The following is a 22,163-nucleotide window of genomic DNA, read 5'->3' as shown; positions in this document are numbered from 1 at the left end:
TCCCCGTGTCCTGTCCCCATGTCCCGTCAACCACACTCCCGTGGGACCCCGCCACAGGGACAGCGAGCCCCTGAGGGGTCAGACATCCTGGCAGCCCCCCGAGGGGACAGGCGGGACCCTGCCTCTGGGCAGGACCCTCTGGGGACACCTTGGTGGCATCGCCGCATCACCCCCAGCCTGGCTCCCACGGGGACACCGGCACCCGGGGACAGGCTGCAGCCACCCAGAGGGGACGTGGGCCCCTCCTGGCACCCCCATTTCCCTCTGCGGGGCTCTTGGGGACGTGCCCCAGGAAGGCCACGAGGCCACGGGATGCCGTCCCCAGGGCTGGGGACACGGATGTGCCCGACGCGGGGACAAAGACAGCACACGGGGGAGGTCACAGCTCTGCTTTACCATGGAGTCGCCCGGGACCGGGCAGCGGTGGCCCCCCCAGCACAGCCCCAGCGCGGGGTGGGGGCACCCACAGGGCTCCTGTACATATCTACAGCCCGGCGCGCCCGCGGCGGGGACCGTGGGGCCAAGCGGGTCACAGCCAGGGGACACGGGGTGGGAAGGGGCAGCGCAGGGCATCCCCCGGCTCCTGCCTGCCCGCCACCCCTCTGCTCCCCCAGCCCCGAGTTAGCAGCGTTGGGGTGAGCGGGCGGGGAGGAGCGGGGTTTTGGGGCCCCACAGCCAGCCGGGGTGGACGTCCCGGACCTCAGCGGGGGTACACCGCGGGGCTGGACAGCAGCAAGGGGACGCCGTGGGGCTGGACAGCAGCAGGGGGTGGCCGTAGGGCTGCACAGCAGTTGGGGGGAGGCCGTGGGGCTGGACGGAGGACGGGGATCCCATGGGTCCGAACCATGGCAGAGGGATGCTGTGGGGCTGGGTGGGCGTTGGGGGGTGCCGTGGGGAGATGCCGTGGGGCTGGACGGCCGCGGGGCGATGCCGCGGGTCCAGGCTCAGTCCGAGTAGATGATGAAGCCCGAGAAGGTGCTGTACTTGTTGTTGTTGCCGCCGTGGGCTTTGCCCCCGTCCAGCTTGATGAAGACCTCGTCACCCGCGTCCAAGTGCAGGATGACGCTGTTGCTGGCGTAGTCGTAGTTCTGGTCCGCGTCCTGTGCGATGGCGCTGGCCCGCACCTGCGCAGGGGACACGGCGTTAGCCTGGCCACGTCCCACGGCCCTGCCTCACCTGCAGGTCCCTATGGCCCCATCTTCACCCCACGTTCAGCCACCTCGAGGGACACCCAGCCCTGGGTCCTGATGTCCCTGCCTTGGCCCTGGCTGCGGGGAATGCAGAAGAGCAGCTTCTGTGCAGCTCCTGCACGCCCGTGGGACACCCATGGGTGCCCAGGGACACGGTTTCCACTCCCTCCAGGCTGCCTCGGACCCACACCCACGGGTAACCGGGACCCAGCTAGAGGAGACAGCGCCGGCATGGGGATATTGGCAGGGCTCTGCCACCACGGTGGCACCCAGCAGCACCCTGAGCCTCTCCCATCCTGGCAGGCTCGGACACGGGGCCACAGCCCGGGTGTGGGGCAGGAGGGGACGCTCACATCAACTGCTGCCTCCGAGCGAGGACCCGGCAGAGCCCGCGCCTGCCCAGCAGACGCAAAACCTCCTGGAGAAGCAGCGCCGCGGCTGGAGCCTGCTGCTGCTACAGAATGATTTGGGTAATCAAATCTAAGCCGGCGCCGGAGCCTTGCAGCGAGATCTCACAGCGCCGGGTGACAGTGACAAGACGGCAGGTAAAATCCCGTGTGAAATACAAAGCGATGCGCCGGGGAGAAGTGGCTCCTAATTATAACTGACAAGAATGGGCTCTAAATTGGCTGGTGCTGGTCGGGGAGGCTCCGCTGAGCAGCTGCGGGGCCCCAAAGCGGTGGCAGGAGGAGGGAGGCACCTGCGGCACCCACAGCAAAGGGTCGTGGCCACCTCTGGGGACAAAGCAAGGCCACCCCAAAAGCCTTTGGGTGTAAAGGCAGCACAGCCTTTACAGGCATCTCCCCAGCCTGCGGGAGCGAAGAACCCCTCCAGCCAGGAGCTGTTCATTCTGGAACCTACTGATGGCCCAGCACAGTCCCTGGGGATCGCTCTCACACACACACAGACCCCTCATGCTGTCACGAGCACCAGCACCGTCACCACAATAAAATTCACCCTATTTCCACCCCACCACGTGGCACTGTGCAGCTTGCAAGCACCCCCGTCCCGGGGGGGTTCCTCTCAGGTGCAGCACCCCACTCCCTGGGGGATGCAGCCGGGCTGGCGGCCGGACACACGCTGCCACTGCACCCCGTGGGCTGCGGTGAGGAAGAGGAGGGTGGGAAGCATCAGAGGGAAAGGGGAGGCAGGAAGAGCCACTCGGCTCTGTCCCCCCCCCTCCCCAGCCCTGTCCCCGCTGCAGCGGGAGCCGCGCGGTGCCATCCGTCTTCCCTCGTTAAGGAGCCGCCTCGTCACCGCGCGCCCGCCAGCCCTCCTCGCTAACCAGGGAAGATAAATGGCAGCGCCGGGGCCGGGCTGAGCAGCTCCCAGCTCCTCGGCGGCAGGGCAGGCGGGGGTGCCACCACCTCGTCCCCACGGCCTCGTCCCCAGGACCACGGGGGACACAGGGAGCGGGGAGCTCCGGGGTGGTGCAGGCGGCTGAGCACTGCTCTGTGCCTCGGTTTCCCCACAGCACTGCCATGGGGAAGAGCGCAGCCCCCAGAGAGGGGTGGGAAGGGAGAAGCAGCTCAAAGTGGGGACATGGCACCCAGCTGAGGGAGGGGCTGGCCACTGTCACCAACCCAGGTGACCCTAGGTCTGCACTCAGGGGATGCAGGCAGCCCATGGCCCCACAGACCCCGCTCACTGCAGCCATGCCCCAACCCCTGTTGTCCCCCACCACGGAAGGACATCACAGGGTGTTTGGGGACACCCTGTGACACATGCCTTGGGGACACTGGTCTCTCCAGCACACGCCTGGGGCCAAACACGCAGCCCTTGGGCGCATCCAGGCACCCCAGGACGCAGCGGGTACCCATGTCCCCACAGACCCACGGACACCTCTCCCTCTGTCCCACCTTGGGGACAGTCCCCGTGCTGTCCCCGTGGTGCCCACAGAGTCACCTGCACCCTGCTCTCACCACCGTCAGCTCCGTCGCAGCCCAGCCGTCACTTGTCACAGCCACACGGCCAGAGACAGCGCTGGGGACGGTGCCTGTGCCGGGACACCCAGCAGCACTGGCACTGCTGCCAGCCACAAGGGACCGGGGTCCCTAATCCCACCCCAAACCTGCTGTGACCCCACGGGACGTGGCACAGCCACAAATCAGGCACTGTCCTACAAAACGAGGACGGCCCTTGCCCTGTGACAGTGACACTGTGGCTCGCCCTGCGACAGTGACACCGTGGTGACATCTGCTCCCGCATACACGTGGCACCTCCGGACCCTCCGTGGGGGTGGGACAGGCTGGGACGAGGCGGCGGTGGCACCCCCCGCACCCCCACCCCAACCCAGCTCCAACCCAACCGAGCCGCCCCGTCCGTCCGCCCGTCCCCACCGCTTGCCTTTCTCCCAAAGACCAGCTCATCGCCCCGCTCTCTCCTCGCCGCTCACCGGAACGGCTACAAGCTAATACAAATAAGAATAATTAATGCTAATTAATCATCAGGAGCTGCTCCCTCCCGGCACTGGGGCTCCCCTGGCTCTCATTAACTCGAGCACCGGGGCGGTGGTGCGGGGGCGATGGGCTGCGGGACTTTGCGCTCCCCAGGGCCGGGGCTGACGTGGGAGCGGGGCAGGGGCCGGGGGGGGCTGGCGTGTGCCCCCCGGGACCGACGGGGCCGGGGCTGCACCAAACCACAGCATCCTCCAGTGCTCACCGCCCCGCAGCTGATTCCTGCGCAAAAATTAACGCGGGGGCTGCCGCTGGAGCTGGGGGCTCTGTTCGATGCCGGGAGTGACATTTATTCATGGGGAAGCCAACCGCGTCCCCCGGGGCATCACCTCTGCGAGGAGCAGGTCACCGAGCCGGGCACGAGGACTGCAGAGAAGTCCAAGGGTGATCTGGTGATCTGCAGCCTTCCCGCGGGGACGCTGCCGGCGCCGGCTCGCCCCGCGCAGCCCTGGCAGCAACAAAACCCCGAAAGGCGCCGCGGTGGCCCCGGCCCCGGTGCCCAGGGGTGCTCAGCGGGTGCCCCCTGCACCCCCCGGGGTGCAGCCCCCTGGTCACAGCACACCCCGGGCTGGCTGAGCATCGCCTGGCTGTCACAGGGCTGTGTTTCCAGAGCAGAAAGCCCAATTCCTCTGCTTTTTTATGCATTTTTTTTGTACCTTTGTAAACTCCCTCCGCTCCAGCCCCGTGCCAGCCCTCCCTCCCGCCCAAAGCACTCAGCCACCTCCCGAGCTGCTTATTTATAAATATTTGAGCGGTGATATCTTGTTGGTAATTAGTACCCGGCGCGTGGAGATGGCTGCGATTCAGGCGCCCGACGAGGACCGCCGTTACGATGATTAAGCTGTATTGCAGGCGCACGCCCGACTGATTTTATTTACTCTTGACAGGGGCTTTGTAGCTTCTGGAAACGCATCTGTTAGCGCCTCGCCGCGCCGGCACAAGCCCACGGCGCGTGGGCCCCGCGGTTCACCGGAGGCTCGCGCTCGCCCCGGCGACCCAAGCTTTGAACGGCGAGGGTGCGGAAAGGGATGGGGGGGTCGTGCCCCCCCCTTCCAGCTCGGTTTCGGGGGGGTCGGGTTCCCGAATCGCTGCGTGGGCTTCTTAGGGAAGGAAAAAGCCATCCAGGTGCCGTGGGAGATGCTCACCCCGCGAGCAGGGGATGCCACGCGGGTGATGCTCCGAGTTGTCGCCATGGGGAAAAGCAGCCTGTGTGCTCAGGCATCGCCACGATCCCCCAGTTCGGGGCTGTAAAAAGCAGGTGCAAGTGAAGGGAGGGAAAAAAAAAAAAAAAAGAAAAGAAAAGAAAAATCCAACTGCTCGGTCACAGCAGCCCCGGTTACGATGCTGGGGGCTCCTGCCCTGCCAAGCCCGAAGCTCCTCGGAGCGAAGCGCTGGAGCGCAGCAGCGGCTGTGCCGGGGGTGCTCGGCTCCCCAGCGATCACAGCCTGAGGATGATTTTGGGTTCATAACTCACTCTTGGCTTAATCTGGCAGCCTAGAGGCTTAAACTCGGGTGCGTGCTGAAGTGCATCAGGGTGCCAGGAGCGGGGCTTCGTGTGGGGGGAAGACAAAACAGCAAAAGCAACGGCAGGCAGGAGCCGGGGGCAGCGGCAGTGCTGCCGCGATTCCCTGCCCGTCCTTCCCCGGGGATGGATCCCGGCCGCGGCAGCACGACCGCACCGCAGCCGCCACGGTGACACCGGAGGAAATTCAGCTCGGGTGACATTTCGAGTGTGACAGCCAAGGCTCCAGCAAAGGCTGAGGATCTGTGCCTCGAGTCGCGGATGGGGAGGACGGCGGGGGGAAGAGGCACCGTTCCGGGCATCACCAGAAAATCTTGGGAATGGTGCTCGGGGACGGCTTGGGATTTGGAGGATTTGGGGATGGAGAGGGCTGGGGGGGCTGCCGGAGGGCAGGGGTGGCAGGGACAGGGCCAGCTTCTGCCCTCCCTCCCCCCCCATTGCGCAGATGTCCTTCAAGGGTGACGCAGGGACCACCACGGCCCCAAGCTGCCCTCCAGCATGGGGGGGCCACCAGCACCAGGGGGAGGCACCAGGACCGGGGAGCCAGTCCCATCCTTGGGTTGCGAGGGTGCCCCAGGGGCTGTCCCCAGGGCAGGTGGGATGTCCCACGGGTGCGTGGCTGCGCAGCCGGCCACAGATGGGGACATCGCTCCCAAAACAGGTGCCGGGCACTGTGGACCCGGCTCCAGGGTTGCAGTGCCCAGGATGCAGGGCAGGGGCTGTGCAGCCCCCTCGGTGCCCCTCTCGAGGCCACCACAGATGCTGTCCCTGCGGAGGAGTCCCCAGGGCAGGGCAGCCTGCATGGTCCATGGGGATGCTGGCATGGCCGGGGAGGACAAGGGACCTCAGGGACATGGCAGGGGACCACGAGGACACCCTGAAGGCATGGCAGGGCACGTCTGCAGGGCCAAGAAAAGGACAAGGAGGACCCTCGGGGACACATCGGGGCCCCCTGGGTGCACGGACAGAGCACATCTCCAGCGCTGTGAAAGGGACGGGGCGTCCAGAGCCTTGTCTGTGGGGCTGGGAGGAGGAGAGAGCACCCTGGGGGGGCACCCAGGGCACATCTCTGGGTGGGAGAAGAGCACAGGGCACCTCAGGGTGCTCCTGGAGCGCATCCCTGGAGCTGGGAGAAGGAGAGGGGGCACCCTGGGGGGGATGCCGAGCACGTCCCCGGGGCTGGGAGAAGGGCAGAGCACCCCGAGGGTGCACCCGGAGCACACTGCTGCCAGCAGCAGGCGGGCAGGGCGCTCCCGGGGTGCATCTCCAGGGCCGGGGGGAGCTCAGGGCACCCCGGGGAGGCCCCGGAGCCCTTCTGCGGGGCGAGGGAGGTGGTGGCAGCTCCGATCCCTGCAGCGCGCAGCCCGGCGCGGCGGCTGGCCCTTACCTGGCCGTTCTTGCAGAGGTCGGCCCACATGCTGGTGCCGTCGCCGCCGCGCATGAGGACGTGGTAGGTGAAGAAGTAGGTGCCGGGGATGGCGCAGGTGAACTTGCCCGAGGCGGCGTCGTAGCTGTTGCCCAGGTTGGTGACCACGTCGTCGAACTTGAGGATCTCGTAGCCCTCGTGCGGGTTCTTGAGGCCGGCGTAGAAGGCGACGCGCGGCACCGTGCTGTACGTGGCCGTGCTCACCGCCCCCGTGGCCCCCGGCCCCGGCAGCCCGGGGGGGCCCGGCCGCCCCGCCTCGCCCCGCGCCCCCGGCGGCCCCGCGGCCCCCGGCGGCCCCGGTTCCCCGGGGGGGCCCGGCGGGCCCGGCTTGCCCGGCCGGCCCGGTTTGCCCTGGGGCCCCTGCACCAAGGTGGAGGGCGGCGGGAGGGGGCCCCGCTCGCCCAGCGGCCCGGCGGTGCCGTAGGGCTCGCAGACCATGCGGCAGGTGCCCAGCATCTCGTAGCGGCCGTCGGTGCCCGCCGAGCTGACCAGCACCGGGATGAGCACCACCAGCACCAGCACCATCACCACGCCCGCCGCGGCCGCCAGCAAAGTTTTGCGGCCGAGGCTGAGCCGCCGCCCGGCCGGGGCGCGCTGCCGCCCGCCGGGGGGAATGGTGCCGGCGGGGGGGGGCGAGGCGGCGGCGGGCAGGGCGGCGGCGGCGGCGGCGGCGTTGGGCAGGGAGGCGGCGGCGGGGGCTCGGCGCTGGCCGCTCCGCTCCGCTCCGCTGGCTCCGGTGCGCTCCGCGCCCGCCCGCCCCGGACACGCCCCCTCCCGCGAAGCCACGCCCACCTCCTGCGAGGACACGCCCACCCGGCGCTCGGGACACGCCCCCTCCCGCTCTGGGCACGCCCCCAACGGCTGTGGGCCCGCCCATTCCCTCCGTAGCCACGCCCACTCCGCCCACAGACACGCCCGTTTTATCGATAACCACGCCCTCAACCCCCGTAACCACGCCCACTCCCTTCATAACCACGCCCCTTACCTCCATAACCACGCCCACTTCCTCCATAACCACGCCCACTCTTCGTCGACTCGCCCCCTCCCGCCGCAAACGGGTGGGAGCCACGCCCCCCGCCACACCCCTCGAGGCCACGCCCCCTCCACCACGCCCCCTCCCCCAGGCTGTGCCACCCCCCCTGCCCTGCGGTCCCCCGATGGCCCCCCCGGGGACACCACCACAGCTCCCCCCCCAGCGTCACCCGTGTCACCCCCGCGTCCCCTCCGGCCACCCCATGCAGCCCCGCCGGGTCCGGAGCTGTCCCCCCGCAGGACACCCGCACCCATGGGACCCTTCCCGGGGACACCCTGGGGACAGGGGACACAGCCCCCGGGGCCACACCAGGGGACGTCCCCAGGGCCACCCGCGGTGTCCCCAGCAGGGCCAGAGGCAGCCGGAGCAGCCAGACGGCTGGGGACAGACGCAGGCCACAGGAGCCCCAGCACCCTGCGGTGCCACGCTGCCTGTCCCTTGGGTGCCTGTCCCAGAAGGGCACCTGGGGACAGCCTCACTGCTCTGAGCACCCTGAGCCCCAACCCAGTGCCCGCTGGTGGCCACATCCCCGTGTCCCCACGGTGTGCCACCAGGATGGAGGGGTGGGAGGTGGGCGGGTGCCCGGTGGTCCCTCAGATGTCCCTCCCTGTCCTGCATTGGTGCCTCCAGCATTACCTTGGTCCTCGCTGTCCCACTGCCATGTCCCCATCACCCCAAAATCCTCCCCCAGCCCCACACATTCACCCCAACCTGGAGATCCACATGGGGCCATGCGGTGGGATGTCACCGCTGGTGGCATCAGGGCTGAGCACGGTGTCCCCAGCCTGGCTGTGCCACAGGGCTGTGTTCCCCCCCCCCCCCCAGATGGCACCGGAGCGCTGCTGGGGGAGCGGGCGCACGCGTGCACATGGCCATGGCGGTGGCAGTGGGGACAAAGCCCTGCGGCAGAGCTCGCTCTGCGCCCCAGGGCTCGGTGGCCCAGCTCTGCCGCTTGTCACCCCGCGTTCGTGCCGAGGACCCGGGGGCTGGGGGCCGCGAGCCCGCTCGTCATCGCTTGGCATCTTGGGCGGCCGCAGCGGCCGGCGACGTGATGGGAAGTGACAGCCGCCTCCGGCACCGGGGCCCAACTGCAGCGGCGGGGAGCGGGACGAGGACGCAGGGACCGTGGCAGCAGAGCAGCTCCCGGGGCCGCTGCCGGTGACACCCGCCCGAGTGACACCGCAGCCCCGGGACGCGCAGGGCTCGGCCGCCCCGGTGGCCTGGGGCTGCTCGCCGCGGGTGGCAGCGTGGCGGTGGCATCAGCCCCGGTGGCACCCCACAGGGGGTGCATCTGCGCCTGTCCCCTCTCCGTGGGGACACACTGGGGACAAAAACAACGCCCAACCCCCTAATGAAGCCGGGGGTGCGGGGACCATCCCCACGCAGGGCCATGGGGGCTTTGGCAGCCGGAGAGGTGCCCGCGTCCCCCCGCCGCTCCCACAAAGGGCCCCGAATTTAATCAGCGAGCAGGAATCAATTAGCCAGCTCCGACCCGCGCCGCTGCTTGCCGGAGAGCAGGATGGAGATGCCCCGAAAGAAAAAAAATCATGTTTCATAAGAAGCTCCCGAGGAGGAGGCAATTATTCCTGGTGGTTTAACAAGGCGCTGGCTCTGGGGGCTTTTTGGGGTTTGTAGGTATTGTGGTGTGGGGGTGCTGCCCCCCACACTGGCTCCGTGTCCCCTTCCGAGCTGTCACCAGGGGAAGAACAAGTCCTGCTCCACCGCCGCTTCCCCCTTTCTTTTCTCCTTCTCCCCCCCTTTTCTTTTCGTTTTCTAATGAGCTCCTAAAAATACGCCTCGGCGAGGCCACGGTGACGTGAGTCACCCTCCGGCACGGCACTGCCGCGGGTGGGCACGGGGCTCTGCGTAGGGACGGGGACAGGGACGCGGACAGGGATGGGGTGGCCGTGGAGGGATCCCAGTGGGGCACCCCTGCTCATAGCAGGGCACGCATCTAATGCTGAGGGACAAGGGGCAAGGGACAAGGGACATCTCTGTCCCTGCCCATTGCGTGCCTATCGGGGGGGCACAGCCCAGGGGCATCACGTCCCCACACCACAGCCACCACCCCGAGCCACCGTGTCCCCATGGCACGGCCACCACCACACCCCACCTCGCCACCCTGGGCCACCACGAGGTCCCCACAGCACAACCACAGCCACGTCCCCACCCCAGACCACAAGATCCCTGTGTGGCACTGCCACCACCCTGAGCCACCACGTCCCCATGGCATTGCCACCACCTCCCTACCCCAGACCAAAAGGACCCCATGGCACTACCACCAGCCCAGCCACCACGTCCCCATGGCACTGCCACCACCCTGGGCCACCACGTCCCCACAAGACAACCATGGCCACATCCCCCCCCTGAACCACAAAGTCCCCGTGGCAATGCCACCATCCCGGCCAACACGTCCCCATGGCGCTGCCACCACCCTCGCTACCACGTCCCTGCAGATCCAGCACGGGGAGCACTGCCCTGTGCCCGCAGAGCTGCGCAGGTGGGGACAACATCCTGGGTGACCCATGAGGGAGCCCCCAGCGTGTCCCCATCCCCACCCCCTACACGTGGCCACCGCAGCCCCTCGGAGGAGCGCGCCGGGAGCCAGCCTGGCAGGGCCCCGTTGGCAGGCGCGGGCTGGAGAAGGACAAAGCCGAGAGGCAGCGGCTGCGGCTCCGCTCGACGCGAGCAGCCGCCGCTCTCTGCAAAGGTTAAGCAAACAGCAGCTCCCGCAGAATCGATGCGCAGCCGAGCCCACGGCTGTTTGCTCTGCATAATGAGGCGGAGGTGGGCGGCCGGGGGGCGCAGAGGGGCCGCTGCCGGCGGGGGGCCCGATCGATGCTCGGGGGCCGCGGGGGACGGCGTGGGGGCAAGGGGCGGTGGTGGGCGGCCACGGCCCCGCTGCTCGCTCGGGAGCTCATTAGGGAGGATTTGGGGAAGGGAGAGGGCAGGCGGTGCCGGGGCCGCGTGGTGGGGTCGGAGCTGCTCCGTGCCTCAGTTTCCCCTCCCGTGGCAGCTGAGCGGGTTCAGGAGCTGATGAGGAGAGCTGGACATGGTGGGGGTGCTGTGGATGTGGGGTGGCACTGGGAGGGCACCCAGCCCCCAGCCCCATCTCCAGGGGGTGCTGCAGAGCTGAGCATGGCACACGCGTGGCACACACGGGGGAGAGGAGCTGTGTGTGTGTGTGTGCACAGAGGGGCACGCGTGTGCGTGTCTTTAGGGTGCACTTGTTCCAGCAGGGCGTTGCACACGGGTGCCTGCAAACGCAGGTGAGCGCCTGCATCGCCCACGCTGGGCGCCACCACCCACAGTCACACAGCGTCCCTTGCACCAAGGGTCCATGACAGCCTTGCTAGGAGGCAGAGGTGATTAAACGAGGCTGTTAATGAGTTTTTTCAGCCCAGTGATGCCTGTGAAGATGTGGCACAGAGCCTGGGCACTGCAGTGGAGCTCTGGGGGCATGAAACAAGGGAAACTGAGGCACGGGGCAGGGCCACGACTGCACTGGCAGCGCTGCTCATCCAGCCGCCTGGTGACCTGGAGGCTGACTGACCGCTGGCTGGCTCTTTGGGCTGGTGGCTGGTGGCCAGGTGGCTAGCTGGCCAGTTGGATGCACGGATGGCTCTTTGGCTGGTCACGTGCTCTGCGAGAGAGCTGGTCAGTCGGCTGTCCTGGTAGCCACACAGCTAGGGGGCTGCTTGGCTGCCTGGTCAGCAGGTCACTGGCCAGATGGCAAGTGGCTAGCTGGCTGGCCAACTGGCTGGTCAGCTGCTTGGTAGATGACTAGGCGGGTGGCTGGCTGGCCAGACGGTGGGTTGGTTGCCTGGCTGGTTGGCTCGCTGGCCAGCTGACCAACAGGCTGGTTGGCTCGCTGGTTGGCTAGGTGGCCAGTTGTCTGACAGGCTGGTTGGCTAGCTGGCTCATCAGTTGGCCAGCAGGCTACGTGGTTGACTTAGAGGGCTAGCTGGCTGGCTGATGGGCTAGCTGGCCAGCTGGCTTAGCCCCGGTATGGGGCCGTGGCAGCACGCCCAGCCCCGTGCCCGGCACTGTCCCTCGTCCTGACGGGTGACCCCGTTGTGGCTGGGGGGGCGATGCGGGGGCACCACGTCCCCCTCACAGCCCCCAACCCCGCCACATCGCGCTGCCTCTCGTTACGGAGGCTGCGGGCACAGCAGGGCCGCCACCCTCCCACTGCTTGGCAATTAAGGGCTGCCAACACCGACACTTAATTAGAGCCTGGTTGATTGGGACAGCCGGTGACTGACGGAAAATCACTGCTCGCCTGGCAGCAGGGGATGGGATGGGGTGGGCGGAGGGGACAGGCTCAGGGACCACGGGGACATGTCCCGCTGGTGGGGCCGGGAAGGGCGGGTTCAGGGCTGGTTTGAGCCCGGAGTTCACTGCTCTCGGCCACCTCAGCGTTGTCCCCTGGGCACGTGAACACGGTGTCCCCGAGGTGACTCGTCATGCGGTGGCACAGGGACCGATGCCATGCAGTGACCGGTATTTGCTGGGGACCTTCCTCCCGCTGTGCCCTTGGGTAGCCGGTCACAGGGACGCTGTCCCCAGGCTGTCCCCAGGGCTGGCAGGGACGGGGCGCAGCGCACCCCAGGGGCGTGCAGTGACACTGGTGACAGCCTGCGGGACGTGCAGGGGAGTGGCTGTGGGGGATATCCTGCGCTGTGCGGTGACACTGTGACACCCCATGGGCCATGCAGCGACAGCAACACTGGGTGACACCCGTGGGCCATGCAGTGACAGTGACGCTGTGCGATACGCTGCGGGACGGCAGTGACGGTGACGCTGCGTGACACCCGTGGGCCATGCGGTGACATGGCGCGGTGTGACACCCCCTGCGCCTGGCACTGACGGTGACTCCGTGTGACAACCCATGGGAGCTGCAGTGACACTGTGTGGCACCCCGTGGCCACGCTGTGACAGTGACACCCTGAGCACCGCGCGGTGACAGTGACGCCGTGTGACATCCCACGGAGCAGGGAGGTGCAGTGACGCCGCGTGGTGCCTCGGGGCCGTGCGGGACCCAGCGCGTGCGGGACCGTGCAGTGACGGTGACAACGTGTGACACTGTGGGGGCCACGCAGTGACAGCGACACCACGCCATACCCCAGGGGCCACGCAGCGACGCCGTGTGACACTGGGGAACACGCAGTGACAGTGAGACTCCTGACACTGGTGCCACCAGTGCCACCATTGAGCCTCCTCCAGCTGTCCCTTGGGCTGCTCCCTTGGGCGCTGGAGCCAAGACCAAGCCCATGCTCGGGGACTGTCCCCACCGGGGGACACCGCCCTGTCCCCAGGGCACAGTTGAAGCCCCTCACCCAGGCAGGGACCCCCAGTGCAGCTCGTGCTGCCCTAGGAGGGGACGCACCGGGACAGGACACACGGGGAGGGGGCGGTCCCTGCCCCCACCAGCCGCAGCGTAATTGATCCAGGTGCCAATTAGCAGCCGCCAAATATTTGGCTTGCGCGCCGAGCCCGCTGGGCTCCCTGCTCAAACAGAGCCCGACGAGAGGAGACGGGTGGGCAGGGGCGAGCGGCTGCTCAGACGCTGCCCGATCGATGGCGTGAGGCGCGGTGAGCTGGGCCGGCCTCAGCGTGCGGGCTGGAGGACGTTGGGGACACGGCGCGGCGCCTTTGGGCCACCACCAGCCCCCGTGGCCACCTCCTGCCCACCCCACTGTGGTGGCTCCCTCCCGCCCGCAGCACCCCGGGGTGACCCACGGGTGACGGGAGCCCGCGTGGAGCCAGGTCCCCGGGGTGACCCCCCAGCATGACGGGCACACGGGGCTCGGGCCGTGTCCCCGGGCTGGGTGCGCGCTGCCCTTCAGGCCCCCTCCAGGGCCATCGATTGAGCTGTCGATGTCACGGAGCAGCGCTGCCAGCCCGCAGAGCGGGGCCATCCGTCACCAGCACCGGCTGCGGGCCGAGCCGCGCGGCCACTGCCGAGCGCAGGGGGACAATTGTCCCCAAGAGGGACGGGGATGGGGACACGGGTGTCCTCACGGCTTGTCCCCTGGGCGGGGTGGCTGCAGGAGGGGACGTGGGACCTCAGGGAGGAGAGATGTGTCCTGGGGCACCCACAGCAGGGGGAACCACGGGTGGGCACCCACAGGGGGAGCAGCAGCTGGGTGCCCACCGGGCTCGGTGCCCCCCCAGGGGTCCCAAACGCCCTCTCCACGCACCAAGAGGGAGCACGAGGTCCGACCCCGAAGCACCGTGGCCGCCCCCAGCCCCTTCCCACCAGCCCGTGCCGGGGGAGCGCTGCGCCTCGCAGTCCCCCTGAAAATCCCCCCTCCCTCGGCCCTGCTAAACTCATTAGCGGCTGGGAAACGTCAGCAGGGCAGGAACGAAGAGCCAAATGTGATTACTGTGCTGGTCTCGCTCCCCCCGGCCTCATCGCAGCCCCATTTATCGCGGAGGCAGCGAGCCGGGAGGGAGGAGCGCAATCAGTGCTTATCTCTGGCTTAGACCGTCCTGCTCCAGCCCTGATTTATGGCTTGCTGGGAGGGACTCCCAGCCCCGACGTTCCCACTGCAATTAAAGGCACATTAAAAAGGAGGCGAGGGGCTGGGTGAGGAGCGTGGCGTGTCGGAGGGTTATTGCTTGTCACCAGCTCCTCCCAGCGCTGCCCGAAGAGCCTGGGTGCCCCGGCCAGGTGCCCCAGCTTGGGGACGCTCTCCCACAGCCGTAGGTGCCAGGGCTGCGGCTCGGGGACCAGCAGAGCCCCACAAAGAAGCCAGGCCCCCGGGCACCCCACTGGGCTTGGGGCGGGCGAGGTGTTGGGCTGGGGACAGGGGAACGGGGGCGCACACGGGCTGGGCAGGTCTGAGACAAGCTGGGAAAGGTGCCCGTGCCCGAGGCTGGTGCTGGGGATGGGGGGCATGGTGCCTTGCTGCTCTGCAGCCCTGAGCTGATCAGAGCCCAGGCACCCTGCAGGGTCTTGGGGCGAGCCCAAACACCACCGCACACAAGCAAGGGCAGGCAAGAGCCTCGAGTGCCCAGAACTTCAGCACCCACCTCTCCCCACAACACCCAGACGTGCTGGTGGCAGCAGGACGCAGCTTCCCCAGGGGTAAAGCACTGAGCTCAGCCTCAGCAAAACGCCCCGAGCCCCTGAGCCAACACCGGGCCATGGCCCGGAGCCCAGAGCTGAGCTGGGGCTGAGCCCTGAGCCTGGCGAGGAAGCTGATGCTGCGGCTGCTGCCCGTGGAGCTCCCTGGGACCAGGGCTGGGCTCAGCACCACAAAAGCACGAGTGCACTCATAAGCTTTGCTCACACGCGGTGAACTTTACAGAGCACAGCCGTGCCCCGGCAAAGGAACAACCTGGGAGCTGGCCAGGAAAAGAGCAGCGCTCGCAGCCCGGAGATTTCAGAGCCACGGGGAGCCGGCTGCTGTTCGGTGCTTTATTAAAACAAACGCCAGGAACCAGCACCCGCTTTGCCCAGACTCGTGCTCTCCCCCCCCAGGGAGCTGCTGAAGGCGAACTCCAACTGCAGCAATCGCATTTCCTGAGGCAGGTCCCAGACCCCTGCAGGGTAGGTCCCAGACCCCAGACCCCCTTCAGCAGGGGTGACCCACCAGGAATGGCCACAGGATTATTGATGCTGCAGAAACACAGGGCAGGAGGCACCACGAGCAGCCAGCTGAGCACCTATCCCGTGTGCAGGGACACATTTAACACGGAATAAGGGGAAATCCCACACCTGAATTCCGATTAGCTGGGGCTGTGCACTAGGAGGGGACCAACCTGGGGACACCCGGTAGCAGCCCCGGGACCTGAGAGCCCCCATGGCTGCCCCAGGAGACACTGAAGTGCCTGAATTCACTGCATAAGTCCCAGCATTCAGGTCCACAAGGGGGAAAACAAGAACCTCATCCCCTCCAGGGGCAGCCACCCCACCCCACAGACAGCGGGTGGGCAACTACCTGAGCAGGAACTTAAAGAAAGGAGATGGGAGACGGTGCTGGAAGAAAACTCGTATTCACCTTGGGAAGGCTGCAAGGAGACGCCTCACCCCCTGTCTGCATTCAGCTGGCAAAGCTCATTAAAACAGGTGGCCTTTCGCTGCCCTTTTCAAACCTGGAAATCCAGGCCCTTCAAAGACACAAAAAAAAAGCCCCTAAAAAAGGTGATTTAAGAGATGAAGTGCTGGAGGAGGAGGTACAGCAGCCCTCCAAGCCCAGCCACAGCCGCCCCCAGCGCCAGCCGTGCCCAGAGGAAGTCCAGGGAATCCTCCAGCCGGGCGTGCAGCCTCAGGACCTGCCGGCGCGTGCTCTCGCGGTCCCCGGAGTTGTCGATGACGTGGCTCGCCAGCTTGCGCTTCTCGTCCAGCGGCAGCTGGGAGGCGATGCGTGCTTCGGCCTCGGCCTGGCACAGCCCGTTCCTCTTCATCAGCCGCGACAGCTGGGTCTGCGGGTCGCTGTCAGGGTGGGAAGGCAGCGCTGAGACAGGGGTATGGGAGGGAAAAGGGGTCTGCGGCCAACCCCATGCGCTGACGGGGTTCGTCTGGCTTGGGCACGAGGGAAAATGGCCGGGATAGGGGGGAGAGATGTGCCAGAACGTAGCAACTGCCACCCCGCTGCCCAGGTGGACCCGGCTGCATGGTTCTGGCACTCCCCTGGCCCACAGGAGCAGGGTGGTGCCCAAAAGCCTGCCCAGAACAACAGGGCACAGCTTGTGCGAGCCCCAGGGACAGCAACTGTCATTACATTTAGAGAAACCTCGGTAGGAAGACTGTGGCACTCCTCCTCTAGGATGAAGGAAGGTGCTGCTCCTTGCGAGCACCCACAGAGCAGAGCCGGGTTGCACGGCTTCACGCCAAGGCAGCGGCCAAATCCTCCCCGGAGGGCAGGGGAGGGATGGCACAGCCGCCCCCAGCCCCCGAGAGACATGGCAGCGCCCTGGGCCTCTCGTGGCTCGTGTGGCACTTACCAGTAAACCAAGACCGTGTGTTTCATAAACTTCGTCAGCCTGTTGGTCTCAAAGAGCAGGGGGATGTCGAGGATCACGTAGCGGTAGCCTGCAGAAACGACAGCCCCCGCCAAAAGGAGCAGTCTCGCTCGCGTTCCCCAACCCCTCGCCCCGCACGTGCGGCGCAGCCACAGCTGCTCGAGCTTTACAGCTGCTCCGGAGGGAAGAGCAGAGCGTGCCTGCCCTCCTCCCTCCTCCCTTGGAAGGAGGAAACGGTTCAATTCCAAGCTTCCACAGGAAAAAAAAAAAAGACAAAAAAAAAAAAAAGACAAAAAAAAACCAACAACCCTAACCTGGATGATCTCAGACCAAAGGTGAAGCTGCAGAAATATAATGAGGAGCTGAAACAAGAAGCTCAAATGAAAGCGCCTGTGCATTGCTGGCAAGAGCGGCAGCCTCAGCGCCTTCGCCGGCCTCTCGCGGGGAGCAGTGCCCACAGCACAATTTGCTCCTCTCTCTTTTGGCTGTCCAAGTCTCTGCCAGGCTGCAGTCAGTTAAGCCAAGGCTTCCCAGTTCATTTCTCAACTTAGTTTTCTTCCCTTTTGGAAAGCTTTAGCGCAGCAGTCCCACTGTTCCCTAGGGGAGCAAGGAAATCCTTGCAAACCTCTCGCAGCTGAAACACGCGCATGCCTCCGGGTACAGCTCCAGGGCCGAAGAACTCACCAGGATCCCTCAAGGTTCTTTAAAACACCCCCAAAACACGCACACAGCCCCAAGACCCCTCCTGGCTGCACCCCGGGACAGGACTGGGCATGAAAAGTGTCGGTGGCACCAAGCACTGGGCTTCCTCCTGCACAGAGCCACGGGGACGGCTGGGGACAGCGCGGGCAGAGGAGAGCTGAGCCTGCCTCGGGGCTGGTTGGAGCGGGCAAGCTTTAAATCCCCTCCTCTCCACCTGTGGTGCTGTGACTGCGAGGGGCAGCTGGTGGAGGAGTCCGTCACCGTGAGCCTCCATCCTCTGGGGCCCTGCAGCTGATCCCAACCTCTCCACGTGCCTCCGCTCCTCTGCCTGCAGGAACCCAAGCTCCTACAGCAGCTTTTGGGGCAGTGCTGCACAGCCTGGATGAGATGGTGAGGGCAGGGACAATGCCGTGTGCTGGGCCCTCGCTTCCCCGGGTCGTTTGCTCGGACACAGCCGGCCACAGGGACATCTCCAGCTTCACTGGGGTCTCGGCTTCACAAACCAAGCCAGCGCTCCCAAACCGACCTGCCCACAGCAACGAAAGCCTTGACGAAGGCGTAATCATCCAGCAAACCACCATTTTACCAGCATCTCTAGATAGAGAGACTTCTTGCTGCCCTATGGCTTGATCAATAGCGCTTTCCTTACAAAGCAATCCTTAGAGACAGCATCCAGCTATCCCAAATCATTAAAGCCTGACTAATGAGGACAAAGCAGCCTGCTGAACACACACAGCGCTCTCGCCAAGGGGCAGGACAGCATCTTCCTTCTGCGTCCGCGGCCTGGGTTCGAACCTCCAGCACGGTTTAGCTCCCAGCTTCCCAGCCTGGGGCTCCTCTCCTTTCCTCCTCCTCCTCCTCCTCAGCCCAGGGGAGCGGGGCCCCATTCAGCTGTCACACGGCTCAGCTTTGATAAGCTGCGCAGAACCAGTCTGACTCTATTAAGACATCCTTCTGTCTACGCGGAGACCTCCAAAACAGCTGGTGATCTTATCTGGCATTTGATTAGACCAAGTTTGACAGCTGTATTTGTTATATTTATCAGGGGAAAAAGCGGGACTTTGGAAACCACAGCTGTCAGCCCATTCCTCACCTTATCGGGGCTCAAAGCGTTTTGCAGCTTTCATCGAAGCCCAGCGAGGCCAGGAGCGGGGGATAATACTTGGCCATTTCGGAAGGTATGACATTATCCAGCACGTAATCTCAGAAGAGGCCTCACAATGCTTTTCTCAGGCCCTCCAGATGTACTTTACACCACAGAAGAAGAACGTGAAGGGCAGCAGTGAAAGGCAGGGAGGGCAGGAACGAATCCTCCGAGCGCTGGCGCTAAAGGCCAGGGCTGGCAGACACAAAGGCCATCACTCAGCGCCGGCTCCCTCCTCTTCCCCATCCCTCTCCCCGCTTGAACGCCGAAGCCAGCGCGAGCGGGGACGGCCCGCATGGCTTACCTAGCACAAAGTACTTCAAGACCTGCTTCAGCATCTCCTTCTGGATTTCGGGGTGGGTGATGGCGTTCAGCAGCTGCCGTTTCTCCGGCTGGGAGAAGATGATGCTTCCCAGAGCCTCGCGATTTATCTCGCCACTCTCCAGGAGGATGTCGGTGCCGAAGTGGCGCACTATCTGCTGATAGGCCTTCAAGTGGGGCTGCACCACTGATAACACGAAACAGCCGGAGGTTAGAGACAATTCTACGGCACCGCCAGCGCTTGCATCAGCGATCGGCCTCAAATGGGTTTTGTTCATTAAATAACCGTGCTCATTCTCCTCGGCAGAGCGCATCTGGCTGCCAGCACACGCTGAGCCCGGCGCTGCAGCCTCGCAGCCACCTGGCAGTGGTGCTGCACGAGCCCCGTCTGCAAAGCTCCCAGCCCAAGGTGCCTTCGAGGTCTGACGCCCAAGAGATCGAAGCGCCCTGAGGCATTAATTCAGCGCCACGACCCGCCTCGTACGTGCGGGTGAGGAGTCAGCAGGCCGGGCGAGGGAGTTGCTGTCACAGCAGGGACAGACCGAGCCTGTTCCCACCGCAGGCAGGGCAAGGATTTGAGCGGGGGGGATCTTAAAGAGATTGGTTTCCTTCAGCTGAAACTTCACACGAGGGGAACGCAGCCTGGCTGCACGCTGGTGGTTGGCTCTGGCTGTTACTAAGGGTTTTTTTTTTCCACTGTCGTTAGCCTCAGTCACCAAATTCTTTGTGAGCACAAACAGAAACCTTCTACAGATCCGTTCCCAGCAGGTATGTGCAGGGACTCTGACATCACACAAACACGGGATTTTAGAGCCATCAAAATCACCAACGAACAGGATGAAATAATAAAAAACCGGAATTAAGATCAAGCTGGGGCTAACCACAGAGAACGACAGCCTGTACATAATTTTCTCTCAGAAATCCAGGAACGTTGCCACAGGTTGTAACCTCAGGGCAACCTAATAAAAGGCTTTAGGGCCGATTTCTTTCTCTATTTGAATTTCACATTGAGGCAGTTTCAGTATGGGTGAAATCCGCATAGTAAACAGACATCTAAAAAGGGAATCGGAGGAAAAGGAAGCGATTGGCAGAAAACAGACACCGAGTATCTGGGGTGTTTTCCTATGGTCTCTGAGGGCTTTTAGCACCTCTAGCAAATCTTCCACACCTCGAGGGGAATCACGGTGCAGCAAGATGTAGGAGCATCACAGCTCCGAGTGGCTACAAGGTGAGTTCCTCGACAAACAGCACGGCGCAGGCGTGGCCGTGACACAACCGGCACCACTCCTCCGCTGCAGACCCGAGGCCCCGCGCATACAGAACGAGGGGGCCTCGTGGAAGCAAGCGCTGCTCTCCCCAGGGGCACTGACATCTCGCCCCACGGCGCACCTGGGGAGAGCAGGCTCTGCTCCAGGCCCACTGCTGCAGCAGATCTGGATTTCTGGGTCTTTGCTGTAGGCAGGCAAACAGAGCAGCAAGATGCAGATGTGCCGGGCGGAAGCACAGACCCAATTCCCTCTGATCTGAGATATTCGCAGCTGCTTTTTCTGAGCACGTTAAGGCACAAGTAATTCTGTGATTGATCTTTGTGTGAAGAAGAAAGCAACGCCCAGCACAGAGGGAAATTCTCCTCCAGCACCAGCGATCCCACCTGCCATAAGCGAGGTCTGGGACGCGTGTCCTGGGGCTGAGGGAGGAAGTCGGATGAGCCGAGGGGACTCGCTGTAAGGAGCGCATTGCTCTCGCCAGGAGTTGGTTTCAAAGCCAGGAAGCGCTGACTGCACTGCACTCCAGGAGAGGGAAACTCAGGGCAAGATGTCCCCAGGGCATTTGTTATTAGGACACGATCCGTTTTTTTGTTTTTGATTAGAAATATATCCCAGTTCCAATCCCCCGAGACAGCCGCTCCGCACATCCTCATCGACCGGGGAATGGGAGGCAAACGGGCATCTGATGTACCCAGAGCACCCTCTGCTGTCTGCGCCTCACCGCACATCAATGCCAGTCGTCAGGGGAACCTCGGGGAGAGATGAGCCATGCACAACTCACCCTCTCTGGCAATAACATCGGCATCGATCACGGCACACGGCCACCACCGTGCTCTTCCCCGACGCGATTCCACCCGAGAGTCCGACCAGGAACATCGTGCTCTGAAACAGAAAGAGAGAGCTGAGAACACGCCGGGCCACGGCTGCTTTGTTCACGCTGTGCCCATCAAACATTTACAGCAAACAGGCGACTTCATTGAGGTCAGTCACACGCTTCCAGGGAGGCACCGAGACCCTATTACACGTCTGACATCCTCTGCACTGGGTGCCCCGGCTCCACAGGGTGAAAAACAGCCGGGTTAAATGAGGCTTCCCGAGGCCCTGCAAATTCTGGCTGCGTGGTTTGAGCCAGCTCTAAGCTCCTGCACCTCCCTGAGACTCGCTGGGATTGCTCCCATTTAGCACCCATGCATCAAGCCACAGCCTCGCCTCCAGCGCCCCAAATTCCAGGACATTGAGATCTCCGGCGGGGCTACTGAGGGTGACCAAGAATCAGGGACAAATGGGAAGAACTTCCCCAACATCTCAGCCCACGAACACGAGGGCTGATAGCGAGAGCGCTGCTTGATCTCAGCAGATGGGGTGTAAGAGATGAGCTACCTCTGACATAATCGGGCCGCAAAGCGCGGCAGCCAGCGAGTAAATCCCATCCCCACGTTACCTGGAAGCCTGAACTGTCTGTGGCAGCACGCACTGCATGGACAGCACTACGGATGCAAGGCGGCACGGCTCCGTGCATGGGGCTCGTGTCTGTCAGCTCCCAACGGCAGCACTGCGCCCACAGCCTGGGCTTGCCGACAGCCTCGAGGCTGGGGGGGGCCCTGCAACCACCCTGCCGACCCACGGCAGCTCTCGCTGCTCCTGCGCTGAGGTCCCAGCTCGCTGGGAGATCTCTCCCTGCTCAATCCACACCCTGAGACCACCTAAAGCTGGTTTTCACCTTCTCACCAGAAGGCTGAGCAACACAGGCAGAAGTAGGGAGTCCTGTGAGTGAGGTGGTGTCTGAACCGCAGGTCTGGGAACGCAGGAATCCTGCAGCACCCAGGGCACCCACAGCAGAGCAGGGAACAGGCCTTGGTGCAGCTGAGTCCTGCAAACCCCCAAGGGCAGAGCCCCCAGCCCCACAGCACCTTCTCCAGGGCAATGACACCCTCAGGGGCCAGGAGCTCTCGTGCCCAGCCGGAGCCTCCCAAGCCCCAGCAGTGGCTGCTGCTCCTTGCTGGTGCTGCTGAGCAGGAATTGGCTCCATGTCTTTGGCAGTGCCCCTCCTGGAATCACCGTCTGCTCTTGGACACTCCTCAGCCTCCTCTTGGCCAGACAAAGGAAATCCGGGTCCCACCACCTCTCC

At 64.8% G+C, this 22,163-nt stretch overlaps 2 protein-coding genes across 3 annotated transcripts; both read right to left on the bottom strand.

Moving 5' to 3' along the window:
- Positions 1-380: 380 nt before the first annotated feature.
- C1QL1 (complement C1q like 1) lies at positions 381-7,324 on the bottom strand. 2 transcript variants are annotated; one of them, XM_082779324.1, is made up of 2 exons: positions 6,556-7,324; positions 381-1,124 (listed from the first exon to the last, which is right to left on the bottom strand). In XM_082779324.1, exons 1-2 carry the CDS (start codon positions 7,117-7,119, stop codon positions 945-947), a joined length of 744 nt encoding a protein of 247 aa, XP_082635450.1. In that variant the 5' UTR covers positions 7,120-7,324; the 3' UTR covers positions 381-944. The 2 variants fall into 2 exon arrangements, with proteins under 2 accessions (XP_082635450.1, XP_082635449.1); XM_082779323.1 differs by lacking the exon at positions 381-1,124 and adding an exon at positions 4,561-4,891 and having other exon boundaries at positions 6,556-7,266.
- An 8,291-nt stretch (positions 7,325-15,615) lies between these two features.
- DCAKD (dephospho-CoA kinase domain containing) lies at positions 15,616-21,695 on the bottom strand. Its single transcript, XM_082779322.1, is given in 6 exon segments — positions 15,616-16,070; positions 16,583-16,670; positions 18,751-18,954; positions 20,817-20,848; positions 20,850-20,917; positions 21,477-21,695. Coding segments are annotated over 6 exon segments (756 nt in total). The 5' UTR covers positions 21,555-21,695; the 3' UTR covers positions 15,616-15,784.
- Between the last annotated feature and the right edge of the window lie 468 nt (positions 21,696-22,163).

Source organism: Aythya marila, assembly GCF_965140915.1.
Source record: "Aythya marila genome assembly, chromosome: 25".
In the NCBI taxonomy this organism is placed as follows: Eukaryota; Metazoa; Chordata; class Aves; order Anseriformes; family Anatidae; genus Aythya; species Aythya marila.
This window is presented reverse-complemented; position numbering and strand designations above follow the sequence as displayed.